The sequence below is a fragment of the Salmo trutta genome, chromosome 28 (assembly GCF_901001165.1).
Source record: "Salmo trutta chromosome 28, fSalTru1.1, whole genome shotgun sequence".
Lineage (NCBI taxonomy): Eukaryota > Metazoa > Chordata > Actinopteri > Salmoniformes > Salmonidae > Salmo > Salmo trutta.
This window is the reverse complement of record NC_042984.1, coordinates 41,932,616-41,951,348: the sequence shown is the minus strand read 5'-3', so window position 1 is coordinate 41,951,348 and position 18,733 is coordinate 41,932,616. Positions and strand designations below refer to the sequence as shown.

General features: G+C 43.7%; 3 protein-coding genes across 8 annotated transcripts in view; all 3 read right to left on the bottom strand.

Annotated features, from left to right (window-relative positions):
• The window catches only part of snx19a (sorting nexin 19a), a 46,132-nt gene extending 43,993 nt beyond the window's left edge, over window positions 1-2,139 (bottom strand). For all 6 annotated transcript variants that reach the window (XM_029720111.1, XM_029720108.1, XM_029720109.1 and 3 more), the window contains exon 1: window positions 1,697-2,139. The gene's annotated coding sequence lies outside the window, so the exon portion shown is untranslated. The remainder of the gene's footprint in view (window positions 1-1,696) is intronic.
• A 129-nt stretch (window positions 2,140-2,268) lies between these two features.
• On the bottom strand, window positions 2,269-3,433 carry gig2o (grass carp reovirus (GCRV)-induced gene 2o). Its single transcript, XM_029720114.1, has 2 exons — window positions 3,337-3,433; window positions 2,269-3,207 (listed from the first exon to the last, which is right to left on the bottom strand). The coding sequence occupies exon 2, from the start codon at window positions 3,196-3,198 to the stop codon at window positions 2,560-2,562; it is 639 nt and encodes a 212-aa protein (XP_029575974.1). The 5' UTR covers window positions 3,199-3,207; window positions 3,337-3,433; the 3' UTR covers window positions 2,269-2,559.
• A 927-nt stretch (window positions 3,434-4,360) lies between these two features.
• Window positions 4,361-6,130, bottom strand: LOC115166270 (mitochondrial import inner membrane translocase subunit Tim8 B). Its single transcript, XM_029720115.1, has 2 exons — window positions 5,908-6,130; window positions 4,361-5,086 (listed from the first exon to the last, which is right to left on the bottom strand). The coding sequence occupies exons 1-2, from the start codon at window positions 6,010-6,012 to the stop codon at window positions 4,916-4,918; spliced, it is 276 nt and encodes a 91-aa protein (XP_029575975.1). The 5' UTR covers window positions 6,013-6,130; the 3' UTR covers window positions 4,361-4,915.
• Window positions 6,131-18,733: the final 12,603 nt, after the last annotated feature.

The window sequence follows — 18,733 nt, the reverse complement described above, 5'->3', positions numbered from 1 at the left end:
GGGTTATAGAGCAAACAATGCAGTTATCACAACATAGGTTGTAATTTGGTTTGGCTTCCTCAGCAGTGGCGGTTCTAGACCATTTCAACGGGGGGGTCCAAGCTGGGGCCAGTTGTACTGTTAGAGGGGTCAGTTACATTAGACGTTATTGTTGTCATATGGTTTTCTTCACTGCATTGCAGGCATTAGCAGGCAAAAGACCATGTTCATAATCATCATCGTTGCCACTGTCTAATAACGGATGTAAAAAAAGAACGATAGCAAAAATTAGTTATGTAAAAATTATTTCATACTCCACATTTAGGCCCCCCCCCCCGAACTTCAATTGTCTCAGGCCAGTGGCACAACATATCAATTCATGGTTAGATCAGAATGGAAGTCAATCATTGGCATGTACAGAGAATTAAGTCAAAATCCCCATCTCCATCCATGGCTTAAGAAAGGGCCGATGTAGCAAACTAGCTACTGTAGGACATCAACACAAGCAGACCAGAAACAGACACGTTTTTCTAAAAAATTACAATTTTGCAAAGGTCTGAAGCCAAATCCAAACTTCCCTTGTGGGGTGTCTTGCTGCACCTAGGTAACCCACAGTTGAGCTCAGCTCAACGCTGAGGCCATAAGCTTGCTGGCATCAATCAATCAAATGCTATGGCGGCAACATGTTGTAGTCTTTTGGTCCAGACAGCCTCAGATACATGGGCCACACATACTGAGACATAGGGGCACTGTTTACCTCGGTCGGATGATTTCTCCGGTGAGATTCAGCCACTTAAGAATTGACGGACAATTATTCAAACACAGAGAGACATGAAAGAGAAATTATATCATTTTAATGTATTTATTGGTCAAATATTTGGGGAAGCCTGGCTTCCATTGGCATCCATGTGTGACTATGTAACTACCGGGGTGGCAGGTAGCCTAGTGGTTAGAGTGCTGGGCCAGTAACCGAAAGGTTGCTGGCTCGAATCCCTGAGCTGACAAGATAAAAATCTGTCGTTCTGCTCCTGAACAAGGCAGTTAACACACTGTTCCCCGGTAGGCCGTCATTTTAAATAAGAATTTGTTAACTGACTTGCCTCGTTAAATAAAAATATGTCTGTCAGGCAGGACAGCACTGAATGAGAACCAACTTGACTTGGAGAGTGGTCAATTAATCAGCTACCAAAAAGTAAAGCTCACATTCATCAAATATATTCAAAGTTGATATTTCCGCCTATTAACAACTTTCGCAGTAAAATAGTTGTACCCAACCATCCATTTCATAAAATGGGAGACATTCGATAAGGAAAAACATGGTTTTGCTCTGTTATTCCCCACTTACAGATATCTCAAAAACGAAATCCCATTTTTTTCCCCCCAGGCATGCAAACTGGCCCCATATTGTGTGTTGTGCTGAAAGGACAGCTCCGCTGATCGGCAAGAGATTAACCTTGTCTATGGTGGTCAGGGCAAAATTCCTGTCGCTGAAGGACAGATCTACCAAGGGCAAACTAGGTTTAGATCACAGCTGCAGTGCTAACCTCAAGCAAATATCATATTTTAAAATCAAACAAACACAAATTAAGCTAAACCAACAGTATTTGGGTTGTTTATAGTTTATATAAAAAAGAGAAACTATAGCGTTTTTGCTCATGACGCTCTGCATTTTTACATATAGTTCCACTGTAAAACAAAATGGGACATATGAACTTACCGAAAACGTGTTGAAATTGTCATAATTGATCTTCTCGAGGCTCTGTTGAGTCTCTTTGCTTCAATCTCTTCAATGACATTTATTTACTTCCTGGTTCCCATGGAGCCATCTTGCTCTAATCTCTGAAACAGGTGTCCATGACGTTTACAGTACGTACCGCCACCTACTGAGGTGAAGGTGCACCTAACCGGAGATATACACACACACACACACACACAGTATGACTCTGAACCTGGCTAATGCCGCGTTCATGTGCCATTCATAACTTGGAAACTTTGAAATGTCCAACTTCCTAACTGGTTGTAGTCATAAACGTGCCGCGTTCAATCAGTTAGCTAACAAATCGGACATTTCTGAGTTTCCTAGTTCCGACTAGCAGGCTAACGCCCAAAAACACGCGAGAAACAGCTGTATACGTCAAATATGACACAGTTTCCTCGTTTGATATTAGTGCAGCCTATTAGGAAACTAAGTAGCCTAGGCTGGCTTCTGTTTGGTCCATTTTTTTTTAAAGCATAGCCTATACCGTATATCACATGCAAAATAATAGGCTACGACAAAAACGTCCAAAGTAAATTGTTAATTACACTTTATTTAAAGTTGTTTTCCCATGTCGGCCCTATATATTGCTTAATTTGTCTAATCAATGGGAACCCAATACAATTGAACCTTTATTTAACCAGGCAAGTCAGTTAAGAACAAATTCGATCCCAATTAGATTGCAATGATTACACAAAATACATTAAAACATGACTTGGACAACAAGCTTAATTTGATATGGTATGCAAGGTCACATTGGGTGATGGGTCAAAAGCGAGACAGGCCACGCAAAGTAGGACTAGTTGTTTGTGCAAATAGCCTTATTACTTGTTGCACACATGCTTCTTCTGAAAGGGGCAAATCTGTTTGGTGCATGCCCAACAGCTTTGGATAGGGTGAGACCCAGTTTTTGAGGTATTCTGGTGGCACTGGCTGCACCCGTCCTTTGGACCATGGTTATTCATGCCGCGTATTTGCTTTCGGAGGTCCCAGCGCGTTTTATCGTCCATACAGCAGGCTACATCCACCACCACAATCCGGGCGGGATCCCAGACGCAATCCTCTTCACGGCCAGATTTAATAGCGGTAATGCCAGAGTTTGGTGGCACCCAGCAACTGTCGTAACCGTTCTGGTGCCATGACTTCTGAAGCGGATGGTTATCAACGTCGATCTTCTTCACCTTGCCAACCCGCACCTTTAACTTCAACACTACCGCTTCCTTTTTGTCAGCATTCAGCGGGTAACACTTTGCTTTGTCGATATTACGGCTCACGTAGACCCCCGGTCCCAACATTCCATCGCTGGAGCGTTGGAACCCGCTAGTGATAATACCCTGGACATACTTGAGATACGTGCCATGGTACATGGTGTAAACTTTCTCGTCTTTGGGCTTCTCGCCTGCTTGGAGCTTCTTCTCCTCAATCGCAGTCCAGCCAGAAAAAGGGATCTCTTCTAGTTCCATAGTCGGTATCTGTGGAAGTTATATTTATTTATTCCAAGGCAAAAGGTAGCGTTATGAGGGGCCAAATATATCACGTAATCATATCCTAATAAAATACCCAATTGACAATACCAAATACATTCTAAACGCTATACGAACCTGTTGGAAGTACAGCCAAATATAAAGTTGAGGCTATTGCACCGCATAGGATCACTATACTTTCACTTTTGATTCTCTAGTATGACCTGTCATACAAACCCTTCTTTCATTTTCCATTCAAGTTCTTAAAGTGACACACACCCCTCGGCTTGTCATGCATTTAGCCAGCCTATAAGCCTATTTATTCTTCAAGAAACTATGTAATCGTTCCAACAACAAAAACTTAAAGGGAAAAAAAGATACTACCACTGCTGAAAGTATAGTTTTTCATGTAGGCCTAACATTTCTTGAATAGAAAAATGCAATTGTTTCGGCAATGATCATAAGCTAGTCAAATGTATTCCACAATACATGCACAACCACAACTGGCACCTTCTGTCCTTTTAAATCTCTTTTTTGTTGTTGTCCTACGCTACCTGGCTAAAATGCTTGCTCGATAGCTTAACTTCCTTTCATGGGCAACGTTAGCTAGTTAACATTAGCCTTCTACATTTGGCAAAATATTGAACTTCCATACATTCAGGCCGGGGGTACAATGTATGAATTTATGGCGGGATCAGAATCTCCGTTAAAGTCACTGGTTAGTACGGAGAATTAAGTAAAACCACGAATCCCTATCACCAATCATGGCTAATTTAGGAAAGGGCTAATTTTAGCTAGCGAGCCACCGGAAGACAACACAACGAGATGCAACAATTCCAAGCAGTTTTAGTCAATGACAAATTTGATGTCAATGTGATGTGTTTGGAGTGAAGCCAAATCCAATCTGGCTTCCCTTTACATTTTTTTTTGTTGATGCACCAGGACCATTCACAGTTGAGTTCACTCAGTTTAGCTCAACACTGATTGGCTATTATTTTATACTTTTTCTTTTTAAATCAAGGGAGGCCAAACGCTCGCTGGTTTTTCTTGCCTTCGATGCTACGGGCAGCCAAAATGTCCTACTATTTTTGAACAGACAGCATCAGCTAGATGGCCTACACATACAGAGAGGTGTTGCCTTAAAATAAAGAATTTTCCCATCTGGCTATTTGCTCATCAGGCTATTCCTTTTATTGACATGTTCAAAGCAGAGCAATGAATACCATTAAAGATCCCACATTAGAACTTTGTAACATGGTGCACAGTCAAAAGGCATGCATCATTACAGATAATTTTTATCCAACAGCAACATGTTTATGTGCAATGTTAAAAATGTATCTATATCCTCATTCGTTTTTTTTGTTTTTTTACATGTCTGATGTATTTATGTTGACTGTTTTGTGTATAATGTTTCCATGTTCACCTGCCCGGGGACTACAGATGGAAAGTAGCTATTAGCTAAATCTGGTGCGACATCATTTCTCAGTGCTATGAGACTTACGTTTTTGTTCTGCATTGTCCCTGCCAAATAAACGTAATAAAATAAAAATAAATCAGCATAGTCATTGGACAAGAAGATAATCGTTGCACAGGTCCTTTGATCTTGTCCCTGAAGTGTTGAGTTGAATCTGACAAGCCTACTCCGATGAAAGTCTGGCTCAGTGACTGAATGAATCAATGCATCCCCTTTTCTTCATCTTCTCCCTGTTGAGTTGAGTCAATGCATGCCCCCTTTCTGCGCCATATGAGTAAAGCGGTTTGTGATGGTGAGGGTGGTGTCAATGAAGCGCTCCACACAGCTAGCCAGGCACGTCTCCGTCCGGGAGTCCAGCTTGCTGCTCGGCTTATCCATGCATTTGTCCCAGCACACGTCGGTGAAGGTGTGCACCTACAAGAAAGAAGAAAACATCATAAACACACCACAAAATAAGTCTAATGTATTTAACGGGTTTACGCAATAGTTCACCTGCAAATAGCTATCTTTGATTATACTGTCTAAAGGTAAAGGAATACCATATAACCTTGAGAAAACTACATTTAAGTTTCACAAATGGGAACAGACTGGATAGAGGAATCGTCTTTCCCTTCATTTGATATTGAGACATAACTGAATGATCTGACTTTCAACCACTTTTAAGCCCAGAAAACAATAGGGAAATGTATTTGGGAGCGAACTAGCTAACTATGCCCAGTTTTTAAACCCAGAGGCGCAACATCGCTAGACTTCCGGGAACTCTTGCGAAACAGACAAAACTGACCAGACCAGGGTTTGAGAAGTCAATGAGAAAAGTAAAAAAAAATTATAATCTTCCTTAGTTTTTAATTTTCTCCAAATCTAAAGATACAACCTAGATTCGAGCCAATGTCTTAAGTAGTTGAACATGTTATTACTCCAACCTGACATGTTTTCATTTTCGTTTAAAACGACTTTATATCGAAGGAATGGCTTTGATTTGACGGACTGCACATGCGCAGTTCGGCGCGAGACGACCGTTAACACCCAATTACGTACGTATTAGTATTAAATATATATTTTTTACCCCATTTTCGCCACAATTTCGTATTCATACGCATCAGTTTAGCTAGCCAACGTCACCTACAACTGTGATCGGGGATTTATTGGAAAAGCAGTTTTAGCCTATCTTCATACTGTAGTGTCTTTGCTATCACTTTAAGATAGCTAGTTAGCTTAGTAGTTACGTTAGCTACCTGTGCTTCAAACTGAGCTTTCTGATGCTCGACTGCTATCATCCTCTGAAGTTCCGAGGCCTCAGCATTTTCAGACGCACAGGCAGAGGACAGGTCAAAAGCCATATTATCAATCAAGATATTATGAAAAAATGTAACGTGCAAGAGTCCGACAGAAAGCACTACTCTGCTACAACGGCATATGTTCAATCAATACCGTAAGTATAGCGGAAAAATCCATCTGACGTCACCTTCTTGTTCTTCTTCTATGAGGTTTAACGGCGGTTGCATTACCGCCACCTACTAGACTGGAGTACAACTCCCTTTTCCTTTACTTGAAATAGATAAATGTACTAAATACATACCCTACCATCTAACACTATACGCACTAATTTCAAAAAGATATAAAATTAAATTAACACCCCCCTACTCCACTAATTAAATGTATATATTCCTGCCTCATGCCATCACCCTGAATGGATGGGACATCACCACTTAACACATCCTGTAACTATTCTGCTGTAAAGTCTTGCGCACCCAAATACCTCTCTGCAGCTGCCACCATAACCTCAATTTTCGGAGACTTCCGATCCATCCCTGCAGTACAATTAATAACCTAATAACCATTGCTATAAATGCTAAAAATCCAATCTTACTGAAAATTATTTCACTTTTTGACCTATCCCTCTGTACTGGTATATCTCTACTACTCTCACCACTCCTCCCCCTTAACCCATCTTCCTCTACTTTCTTCACTGCCTCAGCATATGACAACTTCTGCTCTACTCTAACCCTGGAAACCTCAACCTGCCTCTCTCACACAGGACATTTCTGATCCCCAGCTCCATGGGCACCCCTACAATTAACACATTCCGCTACTTTCCCCAATACTACACATTCCTTTGTCTAATGCCCTTCTGCACATTTCTCACACCTTGGACCCTCCCTCCCTCCTACACACTGCTGCCACATGCCCATAAGCTTGACAGCTGTAACATCTTTAACGTATTCGGCACACACACTCGTACAGGATAACTTATATATCCTAACTTCACTTTGTCAGGCAAAGACTCAACTTCAAAACTCAAAAGAACAGATAATGACTCTTCTGTTTCCCCACTCTCGCCACCCTGTCTGCGTCGCACCAAACGACAAGCATCACATACACCGGGAATCTTTGACCTCAGCTAGTCAACGTTTATATCTACTGCTACCCCAGTTATCACTCCCTTCATTGGTGCCTTTTTCTTGAAAACTAAACACTTTACTTACCCTCATTTGTTTTACTTCAAGCGCATTCTTCCTCTGCCCAACTGAAACACAAACAATTATCACTAGACCACTTCTAGTTACCCTCACCGATTCCACATGACCCAACTCTTTTTTCACCCACCGTGAAACCACAAATGGATCAGCCAAAAGGCAAGAGTCCACTTTCTCCATAAACTTCACTCCTACTGTCACAGACTCTTCTTCATCCTGATCCTCGGTGCATACCTCGGTCTCCGATGACTTTACCGCACCTACCACCTCCGATACTTCACCCTCATTCACTTCCATTTCTCCTCCTGTCTTCAGCTCCCTCTGCTCACACTTCCTACCGTTCTTCTTTAACAAACCATCTCCCTTTTCCCACCATTTTTATCTGACTCAAGCTCATCCTCTTCATCCCTCACTCGCTTAGACCTCTTCTCCCTCTCTTTTTCCCTCCATTCCACCTCCATTTGTCTCGGCATTGCTTTCCACATGCGAATAATTAACACAAAGCATTTTTTATTTATTCATTTTTATTTCACCTTTATTTAACCAGGTAAGCTAGTTGAGAACAAGTTCTCAATAACAACTGCGACCTGGGCAAGATAAAGCAAAGCAGTGCGACAAAAACAACAACACAGAGTTACACATGGGATAAACAAAATACAGTCAATAACACAAAAGAAAATTTGTATACAGTGTGTGCAAATGAAGTAAGGAGGTAAGGCAATAAATAGGCCATAGTGGCGAAGTAATTAGAATTCAGCAATTCACACTGGTGTGATAGATGTGCAGATGCGGATGTGCAAGTATAAATACTGGTATAAATACTGGTGTGCAAAAGAGCAGAAAAAAAAACAAATATGGGGTGCGGTAGGTAGCTATTTACAGATGGGCCTTGTACAGCTGCAGTGATCTAAGCTGCTCTGACAGCCGATGCTTGAAGTTAGTGAGGGAGATATAAGTCTCCAACTTCAGTTGTTTTCGCAATTCGTTCCAGTCATTGGCAGCAGAGAACTGGAAGGAAAGGCGGCCAAAGGAGGTGTTGGTGTTGGCTTTGGGGATGACCAGTGAAGTATACCTGCTGGAGCGCGTGCTATGGGTGGGTGTTGCTTTGGTGACCAGTGAGCTGAGATAAGGTGGAGCTTTACCTAGCAAAGACTTATAGATGACCTGGAGCCAGTCGGTTTGACGATGAATATGTAGCGAGGACCAGCCAACGAGAGCATACAGGTCGCAGTGGTGGGTAGTATATGGGGCTTTGGTGACAAAATGGATGGCACTGTGATAGACTGCATCCAATTTGCTGAGTAGTGTTGGAGGCTATTTTGTAAATGACATCGCCGGATCGGCAGGATAGTCAGTTTTACGAGGGTATGTTTTGCAGCATGAGTGAAGGAGGCTTTGTTGCGAAATAGGAAGACGATTCTAGATTTCACTTTAGATTGGAGATGCTTAATGTGAGTCTGGAAGGAGAGTTTACAGTCTAAGCAGACACCTAGGTATTTATAGTTGTCCACATAACACAGTGTCCAAAGAAGGGCCAGATGTATACAGAATGGTGTCGTCTGCGTAGAGGGGGATCAAAGAATCACCCGCAGCAAGAGCGACATCATTAATATATACAGAGAAAAGAGTACCCCATAGAGGCGCCAGCTTCCCGTCGTCCCAAGACTCTCCTCAGCCCCACCACTGACATCACTTGTAACTTTGCTTCCATTTTCTTATTTACATATTTTTCCATGATGCATTCAATACATATTACGTTTTAGAATATCATAATGTGACTTTCATTGTCTTAGTTCCTCAAATGTTGAAAAGAAAGTGTACAGCACAGTAGGTGGCAGCAGAGATCTTCATAAAGAAGACACGAGCTGATGGGTGCGTTCCAGACAAAATACTCAAAAAAGTCTACAAAGTCTACAACTACGCAGGCCTGCGAACCACCACCAACTGTAAAGGCCAGTTTATACTTCATCTATTGACATGTCTGTAGCACTAGCGGTTCTGGAGGGAGGCCGGGGGGGCCAGTGCCACTGTGACAACAATTTTGGACCCCCTTGTGGCCCCCTCTAAATGTGGAGTATGAAATAATTTTTACATAACTAATGCCTGCAATGCAGTGAAGAAAACGATATGACAACAATAACGTCTAATGTAACTGGCCCCTCTAACAGTACAACTGGCCGCAGCTTGGTCCCCCCAGTTGAAATGGTCTAGAACCGCCACTGGTCTGTAGACAATTAAAACGTGACAAGTATCGCTGGACAAAACAACATTTAATTCATACTCCGGTGGAATGTCTGTAGACCGTCACTCAACTGTCAGACATGAAAAAAGTTTGAGACTTTAAGTCTCTGGTTACCAGACTTCCACAGCAGCCGACCAAATCCTCCTGTTACATACATGAGTTATACAATTCTTGTATAGAATTAATGACTTTTATTTCGCCACACTGTGGCAGCAAGCTATTTTATGTAAGCACTCCATTTAAATGATGTTGTTGTGGGTTTATTTTCCATTTGTAGTAGGATGTCCCTTGGGGGTATCCGTACCTATGTATGACATGCGTGGGTTAGGTTAATAAACATGCTGGAGCTAGAACCTCGTTGTCGCGCATCCTTATTTTAAATTATACTACATGGTGTCAGAAGTGCTTTTTAAAATTCACATAAACGTGAAGGACGTACCAAGTACATCATACATTCAGGCTGTTTCAAAGCAGGGAGGGCAGTGTTGGAGATAAAACAGCGCATATCATTATTTTGCTAGCTAACGAGCAAGGACTAAGTTACTGCTAAGCAACATGTTGCTCCGGATGACAAGGTTGACATTTTGTACAGACCTCACACTGGGCCACCGGTTTGGCAATCTGAGTACTCAGACCAAGCCACCACACTGACTGTTGAGCCCTCAGTCTGCATTTGGCTATCCCCATGTGTCCATCATGCACTCTGTCTAGCACTTCTGGTTGTAGAGTCTCTGGGATAACTATCCGTTGTCCTTTCATGAGAAGGTCTCCATTACAGTGGAAGTCACTTTGGTGCACCCAATAGAGCTTCAGCAGCTGAGGCAGTTCCTCCTGCCTGGGCCATCCCCTTTTGCACTGCTGCACTATCTGTCGGCAGATGTGGTCTCGTTGTTGCTCTTCTGCAATCTGCTGCAGTTTGTTCTGAGATGCAGGTAGGCTGTCCCTTATTGCATTAATGGACACCTGTACCTCACCCTCTAGACATTGCTCCTCCTCTGATAATGGACGTTTAATTGGAGCCCTGGAGAGTGCATCAGCTGATCAGTGCCTTCCCTGGCACATACACCATCTTGTAGGTGAATCTCAGTAATCTGAGGCGGAAGCGCAGAACTCTGGAAGGCAAGTTGTCCAATGCTTTTGTCCCTAACAGAGCCAACAGTGGTTTGTGGTCAGTCTCTGCTGTAAACTGCAGGCCAAAAAGGTATTGGCTGAGCCTTTCACATGCCCATGTGATAGCCAACGCCTCCTTCTCCACTTGAGCATACCTTTGCTCTGCGTCGGATAAGCTTCGGGAGATGTATGCTATTGGACGCCACTCCATGTTGTCCTGCATCTGTCTGAGGACCGCCCTTAGCCCAAAGGATGATGCATCTGCTGATACTTTTGTCTTAGCGTGGGGACGGTACTGGGCCAGCACTCTCTGTGAGGCCAGGTCTCCTTTTTGTCAAACGCTACCTGTTGCATGTGACCCCATGACCAGTCATTCTCTTTGGCTAGTAAGTCTCTCAGAGGTTTGGTTGTATCTGAGAACTGTGAACAGCCACGACTCGGTGAAACATAAGATATTACAGTTTTTAATGTCCTGTTGGTAGGATATACGTGCTTGTAGATCATCCACTTTATTATCCAGCGATTGTACGCTGGCCAATAGTACCAATGGCAAAGACAGATTAGCCACGCGTCGCTGGATCCTTACAAGGCACCCGATCTCCTTCCGCGATCTTCTTCTTTTTCTCCTGCGAATGACAGGGATGAGGACCTCGTCAGGCGTCTGGAGTAAATCCCTCTCGTCCGACTCATTAAAGAAAAATGTATCATCCAGTTCAAGGTGAGTAATTGCTGGTTACCCACATCAATATCCTCTCTCACCTCAGAGCAACTGTTTTTCAACACTCCTCTGAATGTGGCATCTGAAGCCACTGGGCAAGGTGAAACCATGGCTGCTCCTGCTTTGATCCAAAGTGCTCCTGTCTCCAGCAAGAGTGAGACCATGCTTCAGCTACCCAGCTCATCTAGTGTATTCACAGAGGACAAATCGAGAGTTTTGTGACGAATCAGTTCATTAAGAATAACACTAAAGAAGTCATCTGCTCTTACATCCGAAGTCAAAGGTATGAAAGGAAGAGTGGTCATCCTCTGGGGGAAGAGGAGTCACTAGAAGCAACATCATTTGTCTGTTTCTATGTCCTCATCTTTACAGAGTCTGTGTGTTTCCTCACATGGAGTTATTGGTGAGCTTTTGAATGATGAGTTTCAGAGGCAGGCCACTCAGCGACTGAGTAGAGTCCTCACCAGTAGGGTCAGCGGCAAACAGTTTTTACAGGGTACCCCCACTACATCCCCCTCATAGTCTAATGGCCTAGTGGCCTCATTGGTGGAATGTCAAACAGTTTTGTTATATTTTAGTCTTCTGTGATGTATATAAAGTGTAATACATTTAAACTCTATATCGGACATGGTACAGGTGTCTTCTTTTTTTAAAGCCCAAAACCATGTGTGTGAGGTGTATACTTTTTTTCAAAGTAGATATTTATAGACTACCAAGAAACACTATGTGTGACCCTGATTTAGGCACTGCAGTAAAAGGTTTTGTTGGAACAATAGTGGATGGTGTGAAAAGCCTGCCCCAACAGATCCCCAGATGACGCAATCTCGATCGCACTCCACACTGCCCTTTCCCACCTGGACAAAAGGAATACCTATGTGAGAATGCTGTTCATTGACTACAGCTCAGCGTTCAACACTATTGTTCCCACAAATCTCATCACAAAGCTAAGGACCCTGGGACTGAACACCTCCCTCTGCAACTGGATCCTGTACTCCCTGTTCACTCATGACTGCATGGCCAAGCATGAATCCAATACCATCATTAATTTTGCTGACGGATTCCAACACCATCACTAATTTTGCTGACGACACAAAAGTGGTAGACCTGATCACCGACAACAATGAGACAGCCTATAGGGAGGAGGTTTGAGACCTAGCAGTGTGGTGCCAGGACAACAAACTCTCTCTCAATGTGAGCAAACCAAAAGAGCTGATCGTGGACTATAGGAAAAGGAGGACTGAACAGAACCCCATTAACATTGATGGGACTGAAGTGGAGCGGGTCGAGAGTTTCAAGTTCCTTGGTGTCTACATCACCAACAAACTATCATGGTCCAAACACAGTCCCTCTGGAACTGTCATTACGCACACCTGGTCCCCATTCCCACTGACTGTAATTGTATGAATGTGCCCTTTGGTTCACCATTGGGCTGTCGATTATTGTTCCAATGTCCGTTGTGCTTGTGAGTACCTGTGCCTTGTTGTTTTGGCTTTCGTGCCACTTGTATTGCGCAGATGATTACGGGTCTCGTCCCGTGTGGTATCATTGTGCGCTTGTGTATTTATTCAAGGTACTCCTCGCTCTTTTGTCTGGGTCTCAACCCTGTGTTTTGTATAAGTGTTTGTTTGGTCTTTGTCCCCGTGCCTTTACATGGCACGCTGTAATTTGAGTAACTTCCCTCACTTCCCCCCTGGTGCTCGAGGGTGCCAGGCTCCCCAGCATTACGCACTCCTGCCTTTCCTCGTCACGCGGATCAGCGATAATTGGACTCACCTGGACTCAATCACCTCTGTCATTACCTCCCCTATATCTGTCTGTTATCCCGCTCTGTTCCCTGCTTCAGCATTGATTGTCGTATGTCCTTGTATACCCGTGTGCTGACACTGTTCCATGTCTTGTTCCATGTCTTGTTCCGATTAAATGTTTGAGTCCCCGTACTTGCTTTTCTACCTCAGCATCGGTTCTTACAGAATGCTGAAACTACCAAACGAAGCATCAGGGAGTGCTGGCTTTCCAGTTGGTGGTAACGTTGAGTCCGGGGGCCGCCACCGATGGAACCGGGGGTGCCTAAGCCAGCTCGGGGGGCTGTCACGCCTTAGCTGGCTCGAGAAGTTTTTGCTCCGGTTGGCTCAGAAGGCGCCCATCCCACGTCAGGCCTCAGCCGGATAGTCAAGTTTTTACGCCCAGCCGGCTCGTCAGGCTGCTACGCCTCCACCGGATCATTGCGCTCCCACGCCTCAGCCGGATCGTCAGGCTCCTATGCCTCAGCCATTCTCGCCAGGCTCTCATGTCTCTGCCGGTTTGTCGGGATTTCACACCCAACCGGCTTGTCCAGCACCCATGCCTCGGCCAGCCCGTCAGGCTCGCCCAGGTGGGACGCCGGGTGGCGCCCCTAGAGGGGGAGTACTGTCACACCTGCTCCCGCGCTTCCCTCCTGGTGCTAGAGGCTCCCCAGCATTACTCACTCCTGCCACCATCATTACGCACACCTGCCTTCCCCCGTCACGCGCATCAGTGATTATTGGAGTCACCTGGACTCCATCACCTCTGTCATTATCTCCCCTATATCTGTCTGTTACCCTGCTAAGTTCCCCACTTCAGCATTGATTGTCGTATGTTCTTGTATACCCGTGTGCTGACGCTGATCCTGGCTTGTTCCATGTCTTGTTCCGATTAAATGTTTGACTCCCCGTACTTGCTTCTCTACTCCAGCGTCGGTCCTTACAAAGTCATAGACTGTTCTCTCTGCTACCGCATGGCAAGCGGTACTGGAGCGCCAAGTCTAGGACAAAAAGGCTCCTTAACAGCTTCTACCCCCAAGCCATAAGACTGCTGAACAACTAATCAAATGGCCACCCGAACTGTTTACTTTGACCCCCTCCATTGTTTTTACACTGCTGCTACTCACTGTTTATTATCTATGCATAGTCAATTAATACATTTACCTCGACTAACCTGTACCCCCGCACACTGACTCGGTACTGGTACCCCCTGTATATAGCCTCTTTATTGTTATGTACATTTCTTGTGTTACGTTTTGATTGATTAAATTTTTTTTAACTTTAGTTTATTTAGTAAATATTTTATTAACTCTATTTCTTGAACTGCATTGTTGGTTAAGGGCTTGTAAGTAAGCATTTCACGGTAAGGTCTACACCTTTTGTATTCGGCGCATGTGACAAATAAAATCTGTCCTCTGGTACTCTAAGGCCTATGGACTATGTGCTTCTCCAGGGTTCATAAGACTCAGTGTAGTGTTGTACAAACTCACAAACTAGTGTTGTTGTGTCTGAGATTAAGATTTGGTCTGTAACTCAGACTGTTTACAAGAGTACAGATAATGCTGTGGGTTTTTGTCTCTAAGCTTAAGAAGCCAGCTGACTAAGCAAAATATTTATTATTACTCCCATCTGTCACATGCACTTTAGTTTTTAAACTGGCAGCAATGATGTTCAAAGTAGTGCAACCTACAGAATAAACCAACAGACAGACCACGTCAAACTACAATAACATTCTCAGTAACGGTTACAGATTCTGTTTTCTTGCTATACCTGTGGTATGTTGTTGTTTATCTACCTTAGTTGAATGCACTGACTAAGTCGCTCTGAATAAGAGCGTCTGCTGAATGACCAAAATGTAAACGTGAAAACAAACACTTGTGCTAATGAGCTCCGTCTGTCATGGGCGTCGTAAGGATTGGACCAAGGCGCAGCGGGTAAAGTGCTCATCTTGTTAATTTATTAGAAATAACACTTATACAAAATAAACAAACAACGAAAAACAGTTCCATAAGGCTCCCAGGCTATACAGAAAATAACCACCCACCAAAACACAAGTGAAACAAACCCCAACTAAATATGGCCTCCAATTAGAGGCAACGACAACCAGCTGTCTCTAATTGGAGGTCCTACCAAAACCCCAACATAGAAATAGAAAACTAGATTTAAACATAGAAATAGAAAAGATAGAACCTAAACCAAAAAACACAGAAACACAAAACAAACACCCCCTGCCACGCCCTGACCAAACTACAATGACAAATAACCCCTTTTACTGGTCAGGACGTGACACCGTCGCAGTACACTATACATTGCAGTACACTATACTTTACTTTTATTTACTGTACTCTTCTGTACTATACGCTACTTTTCTGTACTGTGTACTCTAATGTACTGTACTCTACTGTGTTCTACTCTACTGTACTGTGCTTTCCTGTCCAAACTTGTGAAACAGATATCTATGATAGGTTCAGATTTGGTCTTTTGGACGTCTTTTTTTGGTCATGTCGGGACAGGTCGTCAGATTTTTTTATGGTGCTGTCCGGACCGGCCATGATTTCAACGATGTTGATTTTTGGTCTGGATCGGACCAAATCTGAACCAATTATAGAGATTTATGTTTGGGCCAAATATATTCCGGTCCGGATGTCTGTGGACGTTGAAATCAAGGCTGGTCCAGACTGGACCAAATCTGAACCTGTCTATGGCTGCATTTACACAGGCTGCCCAATTCAGTTCCTTTTTTTCATTAATGTGTCTTTTGACCAATCAGATACGCTCTGAAAAATATCTGATGTGAAAACATCTGATGTGATTGGTCAAAAGACCAATTAGTGAAAAAGATATCAGAATTGGGCTGCCTGTGTAAGTGAAGCCATAGACATCTATGTTTTGGCCAAATAAAGGCATTTCCAGGCTGGACCAAATCTGAACCAAACATAGACATCTATGATTGGTTCAGATTTGGTCCGGTCTGGACCCAATTTCAAAGTATTTGAAATACATCAGACGACCGGTCTTAAAACATAAGACGTCCGGTCTCAAAAAAATACGTAAAAAAGATGTCGCAGTCGGTAAATGCTTAGTGAGAGCTGTCAAAAGCAGTGTTACCGTGGCTAATCCCCCAAAAAGTATCAGTCGAATCTTACTGACCACGCAGGAGGACATGTCCATGTTCGACGACATGAAGGCTGCAGGGGAGCTTGCCAGACTTAGGAATATTGTGGCTACTATGGTGGAAACCGTCAGAATGGTTGTCTGTGAACGCAATGGAGATCTGGAGTACAAGCCACCCAGGACCACTTCCTCCTTATCAAGGTCTTTAGGACTAAAACTTCACTCCCAGGGACCCCTATTCCAACTAAGGTACCAGTCAATAGTTGTCCAATTGTTAAGAGTGCAACTATTAACATTTACATTGTCATTTTAGTCATTTAGCAGACACTCTTATCCAGAGCGACTTACAGTAGTGAGGGCAAAAGTTTCCGTACTTTGTCACCATGTCTGACGTTGTGAGTATCATCCTGGATATTGTCAATCCAGCCGGAAGGTTCATATTGATTCTGCTTTCAAGAGACTGCAGGAAGTAATTGCCCAGGGGTAGGTTTGCTCTATGTCTTATGATCAACTGGTCGATGAACTTTAAGAACCTAATTATGGAGCGCTAACAACTATTTCTTTTGGAATCGTTGGCAGCTGGGAAAAGTGTTTCAGACACTGTCCTATCGACATTTTTAATGAGGCAAAAACAATAAAAGAAGCTTTTCACCTCTGAACCTATTTATAACTTTACTGAGGAGGTAGTGAAGAGGTTGTTTCTCCCTGTTCTCATACCTACTGCATCCTGGGGGGTAGATCAGGAAGCCTCACAGGCTCCAACTGGTGTCTCTGGCCAGAAAAGCTCAAGCAGCACTTCTTGTGGAGGCTCTTTTGGTCTCTAACAACTCCTCATAGCGCTACGCCAATGCTGTGAATCTGTTCACAAAGGCTACTTGATGGACAACTTATCCCAGTTTCCTTATCCCTCAATGGAGATAGAGCCCATAAGAAAGCAAGGAACCTCTCAAGATGGAGGCAACATCAATGACATAGGTAACGTCTGTCCTCCCCACTGAGTCTGCTGTTGAGAAACGGAGAGATGCCAGTCTTCCTCAGGCAGAGGTTGTCCAGAACGTCTGTCCTCCCCACTGAGTCTGCTGTTGAGAAACGGAGAGATGCCAGTCTTCCTCAGGCAGAGGTTGTCCAGAAAGGCAGAGGGAAGTTCAGCTTCCTGTCAAAGATGTTCAAGATCAACTCTAAGGTAGACAAGAGATATACGGATGTGCTGGTTAAAATCTTATTATTATATTCTTTTTTTGTAACAATAACAATATTTTGTCTAAGTTGTCATTGAGCAAAAAAGGAGCCAAAACCCGCAGACACTCGGCCCTCCGTGGAATGAGTTTGACACGTGTGGAGGAAGTCTAATTATGAACTCGTTAAATATCATTGCATTTATCTAATTGTAGCTTTGGTCTTTTCTCTCTATACTGAACAAAAATATAAAACGCAACATGTAAAGTGTTGGTTCCATGTTTCATGAGCTGAAATAAAAAATTCCAGAAAGGTTCTATACTCACAAAAAGCTTATTTCTGTCAAATTTTGTGCACAAATTTGTTTACATCCCTGTTAGTGAGCATTTCTCCTTTGCCAAGATAATCCATCCATCTGACAGGTGTGGCATATCAAGAAGCTGATTAAACAGCATGATCGTTATACAGGTGCAAATTGTGCTGGGGACAATAAAAGGCCACTCTAAAATGTGCAGTTTTGTCACACAACACAATGTAATTTTAGAGAATTTGGCAGTATGTCCAACCGGCCTCACAATCGCAATCCACATCTAACCACGCCAGTTCAGGACCTCCACATCTGGCTTTTTCACCTGCAGGATCGTCTGAGACCAGCCACCCGGATAGCTGATGAAACTCTGGGTTTGCACAACTGTCAGAAACCGTCTCAGGGAAGCTCGTCTGCGTGCTCGTTGTCCTCTCCAGGGTCTTTACCTGACTGCATTTCGGCGTCATAACCGACTTCAGTGGGCAAATGCCAACCTTCGATGGCCACTGGCAATCTGGAGAAGTGTGTTATTCACGGATGAATCCCGGTTTCAACTGTACCGGGCAGATGGCGTCGTGAGGGTGAGCGGTTTGCTGATGTCAGGGTTGTGAACAGAGTGCCCCATGGTGGCGGTGGGGTTACGGTATGAGCAGGCATAAGCTACGGACAACAAACAATTTTATCAATGTCAATTTGAAGGCACAGAGTTAACGTGACAAGATCCTGAGGCCCATTGTCGTGCCATTCATCCGCCGCCTTCTCCTCAAGTTTCAGCATGATAATGCACAGCCCCATGTCGCAAGGATCTGTACACAATTCCTGGAAGCTGAAAATGTCCCAGTTCTTCCACGGCCTGCATACTCACCAGACATGTCACCCATTGAGCATGTTTGGGATGCTCTGGGTTGACGTGTAAAACAGTGTTCCAGTTCCCGCCAATATACAGCAACTTCACACAGCCATTGAAGAGGAATGGGTTCAACATTCCACAGGCAACAATCAACAACAGCCTATGCGAAGAAGATGTCACGCCGCATGAGGCAAATGGTCACACCAGATACTGACTGGTTTTCTCATCCACGCCCCTACCTTTCTGTGACCAACAGATGCATATTTTTCCCCACCTTTTAAGGTAT